This window comes from Phascolarctos cinereus, unplaced genomic scaffold (genome assembly GCF_003287225.1).
Source record: "Phascolarctos cinereus isolate Bilbo 61053 unplaced genomic scaffold, phaCin_HiC Scaffold_4;HRSCAF=312, whole genome shotgun sequence".
NCBI lineage: Eukaryota > Metazoa > Chordata > Mammalia > Diprotodontia > Phascolarctidae > Phascolarctos > Phascolarctos cinereus.
In genome coordinates this window covers 140,723,704-140,741,196 of record NW_027555847.1, presented here as the reverse complement: position 1 = coordinate 140,741,196, position 17,493 = coordinate 140,723,704, and the positions used below count along the sequence as shown (strand labels likewise).

The window sequence follows — 17,493 nt, the reverse complement described above, 5'->3', positions numbered from 1 at the left end:
GCAAAATGTCTTTTTTTCCCTTCCATCCAAGCCAAACCAGATTCTTTCGGAGCTTTATTTTGATTGAAAACCAGCATTTTAAAAATAGCCAGGATTTAGTAGTTTTCCATATCACTTCTAAATTCTTTACATTTACTGGTTAAGTGGTAGCAATATGGGGAATTTCAGTTTTTAGCTTAACATTGCATTTGAGAATCTTTTAGTTTTAAATTCTAAGGGCTATTTTGCAGTTTTACTATAAAGTTTATACTGATCATTTTAATTTGGGGGGTAAAAACTGAAACATTAATTGTGTTGTTTGTGGAACGTAATGTATACTGTACTAGGTTTTAGACATAGATTAAATAAGACATAAGAGAGCTTTCTAATAGGGAAAGAATAAGGCATGTACAGGCATGCATGAGACAAAAGTTGATATGTGTAAAAGAGTGTTCAGAACAAAGTATTTTGATCCTTTCCTCTTTGCAGAAGTGGGGGATGATGGGTGTGGGATATTTCATATACTTTTTTTTTTTTTGGTGAGACAACTGGGGTTAAGTGACTTGCCCAGAGACACACAGCTAGTGTCCACTGTTTGGTCTGAGGCCAGATTTGAACTCAGTTCCTACTGACTCCAGGGCCGGTGCTCTGTCCACTGTGCCACTTAGCTGCCCCGATATTTCATATACTTTCAAACACAATTAATATGTCATTTGACTTTGCTTTTTTTCTCTCTTGTTTGAATCTTTGTTTACTGAGTAGGAGGAGGAGTTTTATATTCAGAAATGTAGGTGATAAATAAACAAAAGATGTCCATAAAAATAAGATTAAAAAAGATCAAGTGTTAAGTGAAATTTGTGCAAGAACTCATTTGAAGTTGGGGGCATTGGTCAAAACTTTATGGAGATGGTATGAGTTGGGTCATGGAACAAGGTATTGTAATTTTAGCAGGCAGAGATGAGAATTGTCCATTTCAAGCATGGAAGGGTTAGGAGTGGGAAGTATGAATAAAGGCAAGAAGGTTGGAGAGGGCAAGACTAGAATGAAGGACAGTCTAGTTTGGCTGGAGTGCAGACTTATGTGAAGAAAAGGGTTAGGGTGACACATAAGATTGGTTGGAAGCAGATTACAGAGAGCCTGAAATGCCATGTTAAGGAATATATACTTTATTATGTACCCAGTGAGGAGCCTGTGATCTTACAGTATAAGGTTTTTAAATAGAGTGTGGTATGGTCAGTGTGGTGCTATGGAAAGACGGCTTGGGCAACAGGATGAAGGGTGGATTAAGGCAAGGAGAGGGCAAGAGCAGGAGGACTGGTTAGGAGATTATTAGCTTACTCTAGGGTGATGAGAGTCTGAAGGAAGATAGCTTCAGTGTGAATGAGAGCAGGGCAATGGATGCCACGGCAAGTATTGAAATAGACTTGATAGCACCTGGCACCTGGTTGGATGATGATAATTCTTTACCTTTATTTAGGACCTTAAAGTTTATCAGGCATTATATATTTCTTATCTCATTTGATCCTTATGACAGAACTATAAGAGAAGTCCAGTAGATATTACTATCTGCATTTTACAAATGAAGTGGCTGAAGCCCAGACAGGTTAAGTGACTTACTATATTTATGTCACTCCTACTACATGTAGTGAGACCCAGACTCATTTTTTTCCTGATTCCAAGTCCAACACTGTGATGTAGTGTTTGTTGGCATTCATGCTGCCTTGGATTGTAGAATTTGTGAAAGCAAAGTCAAAGATGATTGTGCCTTTTCAAGCCTGGCTGACTGGAAAGATACTGTGATAGACTAGGGACTGGGACGTGAGGGACTATGGAAGCTAAAAAGAAGGTCCTGGGAGAAAAGTAAAAGGAAGGTGAGTAGAATTCTGAACTGCTGAGTTTAATAAGGTTTAGTGGGACATAGAGATGGAGGTTTTTAGCTGGCAGCTGAAAATGCAAGAAGGGTTAGAGCTAGAGATAGAAATGATCACTTACATTGAAACCGTGTAAGAGACTGAGATCACCAAGGGAAGGAATATATATAGGAAAAAGAATATCAAAAACATTGCCCTTGGAGGAGGGATACTGTTACTTAAGGGGTATGAAGATGATTAGGCCCAGCAGAGAAGGCAGAAAAGAGAAGCAGGAAAACCATGAGTGTGGCATATCTAGAAGGAAGACTGGTCAACAGTGCTCGTGCTGCAGAGAGGTCAAGAAGGATGAACGATTAAAAAAAAAAAGACCTTTGAGTTTGGTGGCAGCCAGGTAATTGCTCAGCTTGGAGAGAACAGTTTTATTACAGTGGTGGGAGAGTCTACATTACAAAGGGATGAAGAATATGCAGGTGATTAGGCTTTCTACAGTCTGACCTCTTATCTCATGTTTCTTCTTTGCTTCTGGTACTATTTCTTATACTTAAAATGTTTGTTTCCTTCTTAGAATTCTTCCTCATCTTTAAAGGCCAGTTCCAATCCTAACTCATTCATGAAACTCCTGGATCTGTTTTCTCAGCTCTCTTTAATAACAAACTTCTTTTTATAATTTCTTATAGCACTTAGTTTTGTAGCTTTCTAACATACTTGTGTAATTTGTTGTATCATAGCAATCTGTGTGTGTGCCCTATCTCTTTACTAGTCTGTGAGCTCCATGGGGAGAGGGATGACGTCTTATTTAACTTTGTTAATGGTATACATTTAACACTAAATGTTTGTTGAAATGGAGATTTCTAGAAGTTTTATCTATAAAGGGGAAGCAAGAGAGGGGATGATAGTTTGAGAAGGGAAGTAGGGAATTTATGAGAGGATAGTTTTAGGAGAGGTTGGGGCTGAAGATATAAATTGGTGTTGTATAGATTGCATTATTATTAAAACCATGGAAATGGCTGAAATCACCAAGGGAGAAGAGAAGAGAAACAAAGACTTCCCTGAACATATTTGTAGACTGAGGGAAACGAGCCAACAAGGAGAAGTGGAAGATGCTTGAGAAAGGGGGAATGATTAATAGAACAAAACCCTGAAAGGGGATAAAGAGCACAAGTAGAGATATTAGTTTTGGCATGGAAAAGGTAGTATCTCTTTCCCAGAAACTGGAAGGAGGGACACCTCAAGGTCTAGCGTCAAGGAGGAAAGGCATAGAAGAAGCTCCTTTTTGTTAGGTGGCTTCTGTCTTTAAAATAAGAGGTGGTATCATCTAAAGGCGGTGAGTAGTTTGGAGGATTAAGAGAATAATAGAAAAAGGAATAAGAAATAAAAAAATAGGATTGCATTTTAATAGTGAATGCTTGGTTGAGTTTGGCTAGCATGAATTTGCAGTAGAGCCAGTGAGTATGGTTTTGTGATAGCTTCAGCAGATGGTGAGAGTTATCCAGGATGAATGATGACCAGGAAGGCCCATGGAACTGAATTGTTAATGCTACCACTAGTGTCCTTATATTGCTAAAGTAGAAAGAACCTAGGTGCTGTCTCATATTCAGCCTGAAATACTTCCATCAGCATCATTATAATAGTTTTTGAAAACATGCTGTATATTCTACATCAGATATTATTTCCTATAAAAGGTCTCTGCATGCCTCCCGCACCTTGTCTGACCTCTGCATTCAATACCCTCCATCATCTGACCCAGTCTATTCTCTTCCATTGCTCCCAATACACTGGCCAGATTGATGTCTTATGGAATCATGCTTTTGTCTTGCCCCACTTTCCTCTACCCATATTGTCAAATAACTTTTGCTTTTCCTGATCCCTCCTCCCTACTCTTTTTTTTAATTAGTTATCCTTTTATGTATATATGCCTAATTTTCTTAATAAGACTTTTGAGGGTAAGGATCATATATAATCTACTTTTAAAATAGCCCCTATAGCCCTAGCATATTACCTTATATAATAATGATAGTAATAGCTAACATTTATTTAGTGCTTGCTATATGCCAGTCACAGTGCTAAGTGCTTTACAGATGGAAAAACTGAGGCAGATAGAGCTTAAGTGACTTTCTTAGGGTCACACAACTGTTAAATGTCTGAAACCATATTTGAACACAAGTCTTCCTTACCCCAGGCCTGGTACTCTATTCACTGCACCACCTATGTATCCCTTCTGTGTCATAGACACTCAAATACTTGTTGGCCTTTATTACTAATTGAATGTCTAATTGTAAAGGAAGTATTTTGAGAGCCCTAAGGGAATATGTAGCAAAAAAATCTATCATCAACTTTTACAATAAAAGCTACAAATTTGTTTGAACCATTTTGGTTTGGTCCTTTTGTATGTTTGATCTGTGAAGAATCAAAACCAAACTTCTCATTCTAATAAAATGAGAAAGTCAGCTGATTCTAATATACAAGTTGGTATTTTTGCCATGGCCTGTCAACTAAGAGTCAAAAGTAGAGTTTATTATGGATACATTTCCAGGGAGACTCAAGTTAGCACGGGGATTTAGGATTAGTAGCTACAGAGATAGTTGTCATAAGTTTATCTGTTAAAGAGTGTTTTTTTTTCTTCTTCGAATTTGTTCCTATGAGTGGCAAATTTTAAACAACTATTAAGAACAAATCAATGAAATGTATTTTCATAGTTTTAAGAGTTTATATTCCTTTAGGTTATTTAGTTGTTTATTTATCAAACATTTATTAAGTTACTTTCTGCAGGGTGAAACACAAAGGTAAGATACTAGTTTGTGGGTAAAATATAAACATTGAATAAGACTAGGTCCCTTCCTCTATGTTTTTTTTGTTGGTTTTTTTGGGCAGTTGGGGTTAAGTGACTTGCCCAGGGTCACACAGCTATTAACTGTCAAGTGTTTGGTCTGAGGCTGGATTTGAACTCAGCTCCACCTGACTTCAGGGCCAGTGCTCTATCCACTGTGCCACCTAGTTGCCCCCTAAACTTTTTTTTTTTTTTTGCTTTTTGGTGAGGCAATTGGGGTTGAATGAGTTGCCCAAGGTCACACAGCTAGTAAGTGTCAAGTGTCTGAGGTCAGATTTGAACTCAGGTCCTCCCGACTCCGAGGCCGGAGCTCTATCCACTGTGCCACCTAGTTGCCCCCTAGGTCCCTTCCTCTAAAGAGCCTCTTGGAATTTTGTGTACACATGTCACAATTAAAATGTATATTTTGAAACTTTTGTAAGAAACAGAAAAATCTATTTCTAAATTCTCAAAGCACATTTATAATTAAAATGTATTTCTCTTAGTACAAGAAGTTTGGAATGAATGCACACACATACACATACATACATACATGCATACATGCATGCATACATACATACATATATACATATAGAGTTGCATAGGCCAGGACAGTATTGGATAGGTCATATATAGGCTGCAAATCCCATCCTTTTTTTGTTCAGTATAGATTCCTGTTATATTATGACACCAGTCTCCTCTTCCCCATCTTCCTACCACAAGGCTAGTTTGTAATGAATTTTTTTGCTTCACTCCTGATCCATACCCTGAAATCCCTTTGGAAGAAAGCAAATGATAATCTAGATTAAAAGGGAGACCTGTGAAACAAACAAAACCATTTCATACATCAGGTTCCTTGAACCCATGTAATGTCACTCCCACAGATGTTAATGTTGTATATTGTGTTGCTTCTCCTGGAGCTCTGTGTGGTTTGTGTTGCTTTCTGGTGGTTGAAATAGCTCTAGGGTAGTGATTGTGATGGTCTGAAATAACCATGGGATAAAAGAGGGTAGGGGTGGGGCAGTTAGGTGGTGCAGTGGATAGAGCACAGTCCCTGAAGTCAGGAGGACCTGAGTTCAAATCCAGCCTCAGACCAGACACTTGACACTTACTAGCTGTGTGACCCTGGGCAAGTCACTTAACCCCAGTTACCTAAAAAAAAATAAAATAAAGTGGGTAGGGGAAATTTTGAAGCAAAATAGAACATATAAGTCTATTTTTGTTTTAAAAAAATTGTGGCAAATAAATTATTTTTAACATATATATGATTTCACGAATTTTATAAGGAGAAGAATCCTAACATAGGTAATTTCTTATACAACCGTGGTTCACATTGGAGGGATTACCTGTTTACCATACAAGACTCTTGGAAAAGATATACGTTTAGGAGATTGAAGGGCTTTTAAAATTAAAAAATATATATCTTTTGAAAAATATCTCACTACTTTAGAGAAAAAGTTGCATTGTTATACCTTTTTCTGTTTGCAGATGGACATGTCTTGGATTCAAATAGATTTGCCATTGTGGGAGCAGATCTCAGAGACTTACACAGCCTGGAAGAGAAACTAAAGAAATGTAACATGAATACACAGTGAGACTTTTTCTTTAACCTCATATGTATTTTGTAGAGTTATGCTAAGAAGTAAAATTGGGAGTAGAAGTACAGTATGATTATGATGTCATGTTTTTATTTCAGTGATCACTATCACTGTTTTTAAGTGGAAGAATTTGAAACTTTAAGAATTAAAGAAATGACTTGAATTCAGAATATAGCACCTTCTTCAATATAGCCAACATTTTATCCTTATAGTTAGTAATACTTGCTGATTATTTTTATTTTGATTAGCCTGCCCTTTTCACTTTGATCAGATTACATCCACCTGAAACATTCTTACATTGCTTTTAATGATGTTACGGTTTATAAGTTATGTTTTCAAAAATTATTTATTTATTTTTAGTTTTCAACATTCACTTCCATAAGATTTTGAGTTTTAAATTTTCTCCCCCTCCCTCTTCTGCCCCCTCCCCAAGTTGGCATGCAATCTGATTTAGGCTCTACTAATTCATAGTAAGCATATTTTCCTGTTAGTCATGGTGTAAAGAAGAATTAGAACTAATGGGAGGAACCATGAGAATGAAGCAAAAAACCAAGACCACAAAAGAAAAGGAGAGCAAATAGTATGCTTTGATCTGCATTCAGACTCCATTGTTCTTTCTCTGGAATTGGATAGCATTGTGAGTCTTTTGGAGTTGTCTTAGATCCTTGCATTGCTGAGAAGAGCCAAGTCTGTCAGTGTTAGTCATCGCACAATGTGGCTGTTAACTGTGTACAACATTCTCCTGGTTCTGCTCGCTTCACTCAGCATCAGTCCATAAAAGTCTTTCCAGGTTTTTCTGAAGTCTGCCTGCTCACCATTTCTTATAGCACAATAGTATTCCATTACATTCATATACCACAACTTGTTCAGCCATTCCCCAGTTGATGGGTATCCCCTCAATTTCTAGTTCTTTGCCACCGCAGAAAGACTGCTATAAATATTTTTGTCCATGTGGGTCCTTTTCCCATTTTTATGATCTCTTCGGGATACAGACCTAGCAGTGGTAGGCAGTGGTAGTTTTTGGCCCTTTGGGCATAGTTCCAAATTGCTCTCCAAAATGGTTGAATCACCTCCACCAAGGGTAGAAGCTGTGTTTTTCATAGTTTATCTTGGTCATGCAACTTTAGACTTTAAAGAGACAATGACATAGAATTGTGGAGTCTTAGAGTTGGAAGGGACTTCAGAGTTTGTCTAGCTTAGTCCTACCTTGACTGTGACCTGACTCTGACACTTACTACCTATAACCAGTTCAGTTCATCAAAAGTTTGTTTAAACACCTGTTGTATGCCAAGAGAGAGGCGGTATGCTATAAGTGGTTAGAAAGCCAATCTCGCAGTCAGGAAGATCTGGCTTATATCTCTGATGTACACTGTTGTTGTGGCCCTGTGTGTGTCACTCATTGCCACTCAGTGCCCTGATCAGCTCTCTGAGATTCTGTGAATCACACAACAGTTGTCCATCCACACTAGTAGAGGGAGTTTCCTCTGTGGGAGTACCTTAAACCAGTAAAAGCATCAGTCCTGACCATGACATGCAAAGCACTATGCTAGGCACTAGGGATTCAAAGACAGAAATGAAACACTGATTTCCCCTGATATCTGGAGTGTTTTCTCTGTTTTGCCTTTCTAACACTTTTAAAGCCCATTTGAAATGCCCACTCCTCTGTGAAACTTTGATCAAGGACAAAAATGAAACAGTTGCTTCCCTCAGAGGATACATGCTTCTGAAGGATATATCATAGCCATAGATGAGTTTAGGAAGGAGAGAGTATAGCTGGGGGTGGGGTGGGGGTGGACATTAGGAAAGACTTGTTAGTGGAGACAGCACCTGAACTGAACTGTGAAGGAAAATAAGACAGGTTATGCAAAGGTGTGAATATGGGGGGTGGAATGCTAAATTCCAGCAACAGGTAGTAAGCATGCTTGGCTGAAACGTGTGCACTAAAATAAATCAATCAGCAGGTATTTACTGAGTGCTCTGTGTATAAAACACTGTGCCAGGTGCTAGGAATATAAAGACAAAAACAAAACCATCCCTGCACCCCAAGGAGGATCACATTTCATATGTGAAGCAGGCAATATAGATATGTAAAATCAATACTAAGTAATATAAAGGGGAAGACACTACAGGCTGAGGGGATCAGGAAGAGGCTTTATGTGGAGGAAGGTGGTGCTTGAACTAAGCCTATAAAGAATCTAGGGACTCTAAGAGTTAGAGGTGAGGGAGGTGGTACATTCCAGGGATGGGGAACAACCAGGACAAAGGGATTCAGGAGATGACATTTTATGTGTGAGGAATAAGGAGAAAGCCAGTTTGGCTGGATTGTAGGGTGCATGAAGGGGATAATGTGTCATAAGCCTGGAAAGAGGATAGGACTGAATTGGGAAAGACATTAGATGCCAAATAGAGGAATTTGGCATGTAAATACCACAAGTCCTCATTATCTCTCATCCCCCATATCCAATCTGTTGTAAAGGCTATTGATTTCACCTTTGTAACATGTCTTAGATATGTCCCCTTCTCTTCTGATATCACCATCACCTTGGTCCAAGTCCTCATCACCTCATGTCTGGACAGGCAGTAGCCCACTAGTTGGTCTGCCTGCCACAGGTCTCTACCCACTGCAGTCCATCCTCCATTCAGCCACTAAAATTCAGATCCGATTATGTCAGCACCACCCCTTCTGCCATGCAATAAATTGCAGTGGCTCCCTATCATTTCCAGAATGAAATTCAAAATCTTCTGTTTGGATCCCTTTATAACCAAGCCCTCTTCTCTCCCTATGCCCACACAGCTTCCGGTCTTCTTATACCTTATACCCCTCCGTGTTCTCCTCATTCCTCATGACATTGGCTTTCTTGCTGTTTCCTAAACAAGACACTCCATCTCTGGGCTTCTGGCATTTTCTCTGGCTGTCCTCCATGCCTGAAATGTTCTTCCTTCTCATCTTGACCTCATGGCTACCTTGGCTTCCTTTAAGTTCCAGCTAAAATCTCATCTTCTATGGGAGGGCTTTCCTAATCCCTCTTAACTCTAATGCATTTCCTTTATTAATCATTTTCCATTTATCTTCTTTATAACTGGTTTATGCATCATTGTTTGCATATTGTCTCTTCTATTGGATTGTGAGCTGCCTGAGGGCAGGCACTGGCTTGCCTTTCTTTGTACCCATGATGCTTATTGACTGAATTAATATTTGATTCTGAGAGGCTGCTTAGAGTGGTGAATAGAATGTTGGACTTGGAGTCAGGAAGACCTCAGTTTGAATTCAGCCTTAGACATTTGCTGTGTGACCCTGGGCTAGTTACTTAACCTCTCCGTTCTTCATTTTTCTCATCTGTAAATGACTTGATGACATATATGGTCCCTTCTAGCTCTAAATCTGTGATCCAATGATCCTGTAATAGGTAGTCACTAGAGTTTATGTAATAGGGGTTTGGCCCAGTCAGACCTGGGCAACTGACTGGAGAATGGATTGGAGAAGGGAGAGACTGGAGACAGGGAGAATAGAAGTAGGTTAGAGTGTAATTATAGAGTGCTTGAAATGCCAAGCTAAGGAGTTCATATTTTATTCTAGAGGCATTAGAGAACCACTGAAGTATTTGGGGCAAGTCAGTGAAATGTTTATGACCATGTGGTGATTATTTTGGAAGCAGTGTAGAGTATGGATTAGATTAGAACAAGACTAGAAGTAAGGAGATAATTAGAGTGTTCTTGTAGAAATCTAGGGGAGAGGTGATGACAGCCTGAGTGAGGGGAGTGGCCACATGAGTGGAGAGAAGGGACCCCTACAGGAGTTGTGAAAGCAGAATCAGCAAGGCTAGAAAACTGATGGAAGATCAGGGAAAAATGAAGAATGGCCATAAAACTAGAGGCTGGGTGATGCCTTTCAACAGGAACAGTAAAATTTGGAGGATAGATAGATTTGGAGGGGGCAGGGAGGAGGAGAGAAGATAAGTTCTGTTTCAGAAGTGTTGAGTTTGGGCTGCCAAGAGGATGCCATATGGAAGTACTAGCAGGCAATTGATGATGTGGGACTGGAGTTATGGAAAGAGATTGGTGCTAGATGGATAAGTTTGGGATTTATCTATAGTCAACCAGGTTTGTGATAAGCATTTATGAAGTACTCATTTTGATAAAAAGACAAAATTGAGATCCCTGTTTGCTGCATAAAAATGATCATTAAAACCACGGGAACTGATGAGGTTCCCAAAGAAGAGAGATTGAGTCTCAGGAAATTCCCATGCCTAGACTGTGAGAGATGGATAATAATTTAGTATGGGAGACTGAGACGGGGTGATAGGATAGGCAGTAGAACCTGTTGAGCACAGTATACTCAAGAGAGATGAGAGCGTTTCTAGGAAGAGGCGATGGTCAAAGGTGTTAAAACTGCAGAGGTTAAAGAAGAGGGGGACTGAGAAAAGACATTCAGGTTTAATTAAGAAATGATTTGTAATCTGAGAAATTTGAGTCAAGTTATAGAATCAGAAGCCATATTGCAAGCAATTGAAAGATGAGTAGGAAGTGAAAAAGGGGGCAGTGAGTGAAGAAATATGAGTTCAACTGTGAAAGGGAGGAAAGCTGTGTCTTGATATCTTGAAGGGATCATAGTATCAAGAAAAGACTTTTTAAGATGGGGGAAATCTAGGAGTATTTGTAGGCAGAGGCCAATAGATAAGGAAAGATTGAAGATGAAAAAGAACAAATTCCTAGAGATGGGAAGAGATAGGATCAAGGACACAGTTAGAGGTGTAGGCCTTGTCAAAGAGAAGGACTGTGTCCTCCTCCGAGATTGTAACAAAGGAGGAGAGAATAAAATAGGGGAGAAGAAGGAGTGCGTGGTTGGCCTTTTCTCAGTAAAGTTGGAACCTGGACTGATCTGAGGGATTTGAGGAGGGAATACCGTAGGAGATTTGGGGAAAGAGAATGTGCAAGCATTGTGATGGTTGCTCATGGGAGAATAAAAGGTTTGCCTTATTAGCAAGAAGGTTCTATCTGAGGTTATTCTTAAATAGCTCTATAATCTCATTAATGCAGATTAGTCCATCGAGCCCTTTTCATTTTATGTGATGTTGTCTGTGTTTTTCTATAACTTCTGAACGAAGGATAAACTAGAGCCACTGGTATCACAGTGGATTGAATGCTGGGCCTGGAGTCAAAAAACTGAACTCAAATATGGCCTCAGATACTCGCTGTGTAACTCTGACCAAGTTGTTTAACATTTGTCTCAATTACCTTAACAGTAAAATGGAAATAATAATAGCACCTGCCTCTCAGGGTTATTGTCAGACTCAAATAAAATAGTATTTGTAAAGCACTTAGCATGGTGCCTGGCACATAGTAGATGCTGTATAAATGCTATCATCATCATCATTATTATTATTATTATTATTATTATTATTATTATTATTATTATTACTACTATCTTAATGTTTTGGAGGCTTTCATCTAGGCTTTTTTAATATTTTATGGGCACAAGTCCTAGAGTACTTTGCCTTTTATCTCTTATTCTTAACGCATGCCTTGATCTACCTCCTTTTTGGATCATATATTTCTTCTATGATAATCTTTTTCATAAATTATTATGTGTAGATTATCATTGGAAATACAGTGTAGGCTTTGTGACCACCTTGTATCTATCTCTCTTGCTCATTGAGTGACTTGATACTTGAATTCTTTAAAAAATAAAATTAAAACTCTCCCTTGCAGCAAGGAAGCTTTGTTAAACAAACCAAAACCCTGTCAGTGTCTTAACAATGTTTATTCAGTTGTAGGCATCTCTTCTTTGCCAAGAGGAGGGACATTCTTTTACTATCAGTCTTCTGAAGTCAAGCTTGGTCCCTGCATTGATCAGAGTTGTGATGTCTTTCAGGCTTGTTTTCTCTTAAGTTTTGTGGCTATTCTATAAATTGTTCACTTAACCAGGGATGCTTACTTCATTCTCTGCTAGTTTATGCATATCTTCCAAGTTTCTCTGAATTATTAATATTTTTACTTTTAGTTTATTAATATTCCATTGCATTTAATAAACTAATTAACAGTTTTTAAGTACCTACTATGTGTCAGGCACTGTACTAGGCTCTGGGTATGTCAATTCAATGACTTAAAATAATTTTTACTTTCAAAAAGCCTGCTTCAACATTGAAGACAGCAAGTAGATATTTAAGTAGTTACAGAATAAGTATAAAGAAACTAAATACAGAGTAATTAAATACAAGATAGTTTGAGAAGGGAGGCAGCTAGGATGGCACAGTGGATAGAATGCCAGGCCCAGAGTCAGGAAGACCTATTTCAGATCTGGCCTCAGATACTTACTAGCTGTGTGACCCTGGACAAATCACTTAACCAGGTTGCCCCAGTTTCCTCATCTGCAAAATGAGCTGGAGAAGGGAATGGCAGACTACTACACTATTTTTGCCAAGAAAACCCCAAAAGACTTGGACATGACTAAAAAGGCTAACCAACACCACCACAAGACTGTGAATCCAGAACTCAGAAAATTCTACTTCAGGCGTCTGGGTGGCTTAGTAGATAGAGCAGTGGACCTGGAGTCAGGAAGACCCAAGGTGAAATTCAGCGTCGGATACTTGCTAGCTTTAAGTCACTCAGCTCCTGTTTTGCCTTAATCCACTGGAGAATGACATTGCAGCCCACTGCAGTGTCTTTGCCAAGAAAACCCCATGAACGGTATGGTTCTGTACAGTTGAGACCTTACTGTGAAGAACTTCAAAAGGTAAACAGAGGAATTTACGTTTGATCCTAGAGGCTCTCCAGAGCTGCTGGAGTAAATTGAGTAAGAAAGTGACACGATCAGATCTGCCAGATATCTTTGGCAGCAGGGGAGGGAGACCAATTAAGAGGCCACTGCAATAACGTAAGCAAGAGGTAATGAGGGTCTGAACTAAGTGTAGCTGTGAGTAAAAATAAGGACTTGTGTGCAGGAGATATTGTGGAAGAAGAAGCAACGAGATTTGGCAGCTGATCGGATATATGGGATGAAGGAAAGAGAGGAGCTGAGAATAATGCCGATGGTGTGTGATGAAAACTGGGTAGCACTGATGGGTTTAAATGGTGACTTGTTGAGCCAACAGCCAGCGTGGCATTGTTCAAAGCACTCTTCACTTCCCAGATGCGATATAAATTATTCTCTTCTTCCTGTTAATTTCTGGACCTTACTTGCTGTCCATTTATCGTACCTGCCTCAGATATATAAGGCTGGCTATTTAAATGCCTGTCATGAATTGTTTAGTTAATCATTAAGGATATGTTATATATTTTTAGGCTTGATACAATTGGTATAATTCTATTCCCAAACAGGAGCATCTGAAGAAGTTCACTGTTGGTAGGGAAATCTCACTATTTGGAACTTACGTAGGCTATCCGCTGTGAAAATGATAAACACCTTTGGTGAGCCTCGTTGGTCAGTTCAGGTATCTGGGCTGTTAAATATCTGGTAATGGAGTCCCCAGATGCTTCTTTAAAGTTTCATTTGATTCTATATCCTTTGCTTGATTTCAAAATGACAAGTGATAACAAAAATACCCCAGCAGATTAGTAACTGGAATGCACTTTCAGCTCAAGGTCAGACCTGGTCTCTAAGGTGCTGGTTCAGCTGGGGTTCTTGATAGTGAAAAACATGATGTTTATGTGTTTGATGATTATTTAGGACTGAGGTGGTGTTTCTCACACTCTTCAGTGAAACAGGGTGGATGGAATAGATACTGCTTACACACATGACAGTAGATTCTGGGTCAGGGATGCCTTCACATCAGATCTCTGAGAGGGCCTAGATTAGGGCCTCATCTTCTAAGGTTCAGGGATTTAGAAAGGATGAGTAGGAGCCTTGGTGGCATTTACAGCCCTCATCTCTGTGGGCCTTCTGTGATAATGAGTAGCTAAAGTAGTGGCATTTTTTCAAATGGTTTGATGACAGAGCATAGAGTTGGTCTTGCCTTCGCACGTGATGGTGTATTCTGGTGCAAGGAAATGTATAAACCTGTTCACTGTGAGGGACCAGGTGTAAGCCACCTAACCTTACCAGGCAAGTGATCTATAAGTTTGGGGAAATTATTTCTGTTCTTAGCACCTCATTTTCCTTACCTGTAAAGTGAGTGGATAGCACCAGATGTCCAGCTTTAAAATCCTTTATTCCTAATTTAGATGATAGCATCCCAAGGGGTTATCTGTTCTTTTCTTAATTGCTTCCATCTAGTTCAACTCTTTACAGATGAAAAAACTAAGAGAAGGGAAGTAATTACTTAAAGTAAAGTTTAGGGGAAGAACTCAAGTCTTCTGAACTCTTTTCGCTGTACCATGTTGTTTCTTTATGTCAGCTGAGGTTTTTCCAGCTGATAATTTAGATATCAAACTTCTTCCATGGCCCATTTGGGAAATAAGCAGTAGCAAATGATTCATATCTTTTCTGAAGTATCTGTAATACTCCCATGTGTGGTTCTAAGACTGGAGGAAAACAAAGAAATAAAAATAATACATAGTTTTCTGTGTGCCCATCTTTCTACCATCAGCTGGTCCCATCATTTTTTTCTTTCTCTGCCATTTTGCTAAATGGCAGTTAACCTCAGTTATTTTGACTTGCATTTCTTACTGTTAGTGATTTGAAACATTCTTCATATGGTTGTTGATTGTTGTTTTTTTTTTTGAGAACTCTTTTAACTGCTTACTTATCAGGATATAATTTTTGATTTATTGCTATCCTTTGTTTTTATGTTGCTTAGATTTTACTCTGGGTTCTCTCTTCCCCCCTCTCCCTCACCTCTTGTAACAAAGAACTTTTTTATAAAGAAAGACAAAGAGGAAGGAAAGAAAAAAAAATCAGCAAAATTGATCTAACACATCCAAAAAAATCTGGCGTCACGTGCAGTATTCTGTACCCTTGGGCCTCCTCATCCTCTTCAAAGGAGGGGGTAGGGGAGTGTATTTTCATATCTCTTCTCTGGAATCAAGCTTATTTTTTATGATTTTGAAACATTCAGTTTTGTTTGTTTTGTGGTAATTGTTTTCATTCACATTGTCATCGGCTTATTGTTTTCCTGGCTCCACTTCTTTAGATCAATTTATGTAAGTTTTCCCATGCTTCTTCATATTCATCATGCTCATTATTTCCTGTAGAACAGAAATATTCCATTACATTCATGTAACACAATTTCTTTAGCCAGGGGTGGGGAAGCTGTGGCCTTGAGGCCAGTGTGTTCTAGGTCGTTGGGTGCAGCCCTCTAACTGAGTCCAAGTTTTACAGAACAAATCCTCTTTTTAAGGGGATTTGTTCTGTGAAGTTTGGATTCAGTCAAAGGGCCACACTTGAGGGCCTTGACGGCCACATGTGGCCTTGAGGTCACAGATTCCTCACCCCTGCTGTAGCCCTTCCATGATCATCTACTTTGTTTCCAGTTTTTTGATATCACAAAAAATATTGCTGTGAGCATTTGGCATATAGGGAGTCTGTCTTTTTATTATTGGGCTCTTTAAGGTTTGTGCCCAGCATTGGGATATCAGGTTTTAAAAGTTAGGGGCATTTTAATCACCTTATTTCTGTAATTCCAAATTGCTTTTCAGAATGGTTGTAAGAACTCTCAGCTTTTTCAACTTTAAAGTGTGCCTGTCTTGTGAGATCTCCTTCAATGTTCTTGTTTTTTCATAATCTTAGCCAATTTATTGGTTGAGGTGAAACTTCTTAGTTGTTTTGATTTGTGTTTCTGTTATTATTAGTGATTTGCAGCATTCTTTAATGTCATTAATAGTTTGTATGTCTTTTGAGAACTTGTTATTCACGTTCTTTGATCACTTCTTTTTAGGTGAATGGTTTTTGGTTTTACATGTTTGTCAGTTGCATATACATCTTGGATATCACACCTTTGTATTTGTAATAAAAAAATTTTCACAGTCAGTTACTTCCCTTCTTAATCTATTTGCCATAATTTTGCTTGTGTTAAAGCTTTTCAGTTTCATGTATACTAGGGCCATATAGGAGGAGCCTTGCAGTCCACTGAACCAGAGCCTTCCTATAGTACATGCAGAGTGATACGCCTGTTCCTTTGATGGAACTTTAAAGGGAATTAGGTGAATAAAAGTAATTTTTTGTGAAATATTTTAGTATCATAATAGAAGAGAATTAATAAGAATTTACTTTTGTGTTTGCTAATATATATCTCACTTATGTGTTCTTTCTCCACAATTAGTACTGTTTAAAAAATTTTTTATTTATTTGTTTTTAGTTTTCAGCATTCACTTCTATAATATTTTGATTCTAAATTTTCTCCCCCTTCCTCTGTTTAGATATTTTTTACCTTCTGTCTTACTCTGCAGCTATTAGTCCTTTGTGTCAGAGTCCTGGATGTGAAAAAGGAGAGGAACACAACAGACTAACCTGGATGGATGTCTCACTCCTGCAGCAACTTACCATAGAGCCCCTGTTTTGTCCCCTCATCACTTTTCTCCCTTCTGACCCCATTGTTTATCTGTCATTATCCATATCTCCCATCTGACCCCATTATTCCATCAGTGACTTGAGACTCAATCGTCACATTTCTGCTTGTTGTCCAGAAGGGGGAGGCATGTCCCTTATTCCCCAGTTGGAATTCTGAATGTATTTTATGTTTACTGAATGTAGAAATATTGAAACATGGTGATAAGACTTTGGGTATTTTGTATGTCAGAGATTTTTTGGAATGTGGTGAGCGACCTTTGAGGACGACGTACAGCACCGTTTCTGTGGGAACGTGAGTTTGGAAGGAATTCCAAATAACATAGTTATGTTGTTCATTCCGTTAGTAAGTTGGAGGATTGTCTCTAATCTTACAGTCTGTAACTTTTTTCCTTTAAAAATTTATTGGTCTCTTTTGTTTTTATATCACCTAAATTAAAAAAAATTTTTTTCAGCTATCTAACAAGCACTTATTTTCTTCCCTACTGAAAAAAAAAACAAAACAAAACCCCTGCAACAAATATACATAATCATGCAAAATAAATTCTCATATTGGCCATGTCCAGAAATGTGTCTCATTCTGCATATTTAGTCACTTACCTTTCTGTCAAGAGGTAGATAGTATTCTTTATTTAAAAATTTTTTATTATTTTTATTCTGAACTTGACAAACACCAATAAGCACAAACAATAATAATAGCTAACATTTATATAGCGCTTTAAAGTTTGCAAAGTGCTTTACAAATATTATCTCATTTAATCTTCACAACAGCCGTCGAAGGTTGGTGCTATTATTATC

At 38.4% G+C, this 17,493-nt stretch overlaps 1 protein-coding gene across 2 annotated transcripts in view; it reads left to right on the top strand.

The window, feature by feature from the left end:
• Positions 1 to 17,493, top strand: part of LCMT1 (leucine carboxyl methyltransferase 1) — an 88,272-nt gene that overhangs the window by 41,634 nt on the left and 29,145 nt on the right. For both annotated transcript variants that reach the window (XM_020995556.2, XM_020995558.2), the window contains exon 6: positions 6,145 to 6,247. In XM_020995556.2, coding sequence (XP_020851215.1) covers positions 6,145 to 6,247 — 103 coding nt within the window. The remainder of the gene's footprint in view (positions 1 to 6,144; positions 6,248 to 17,493) is intronic.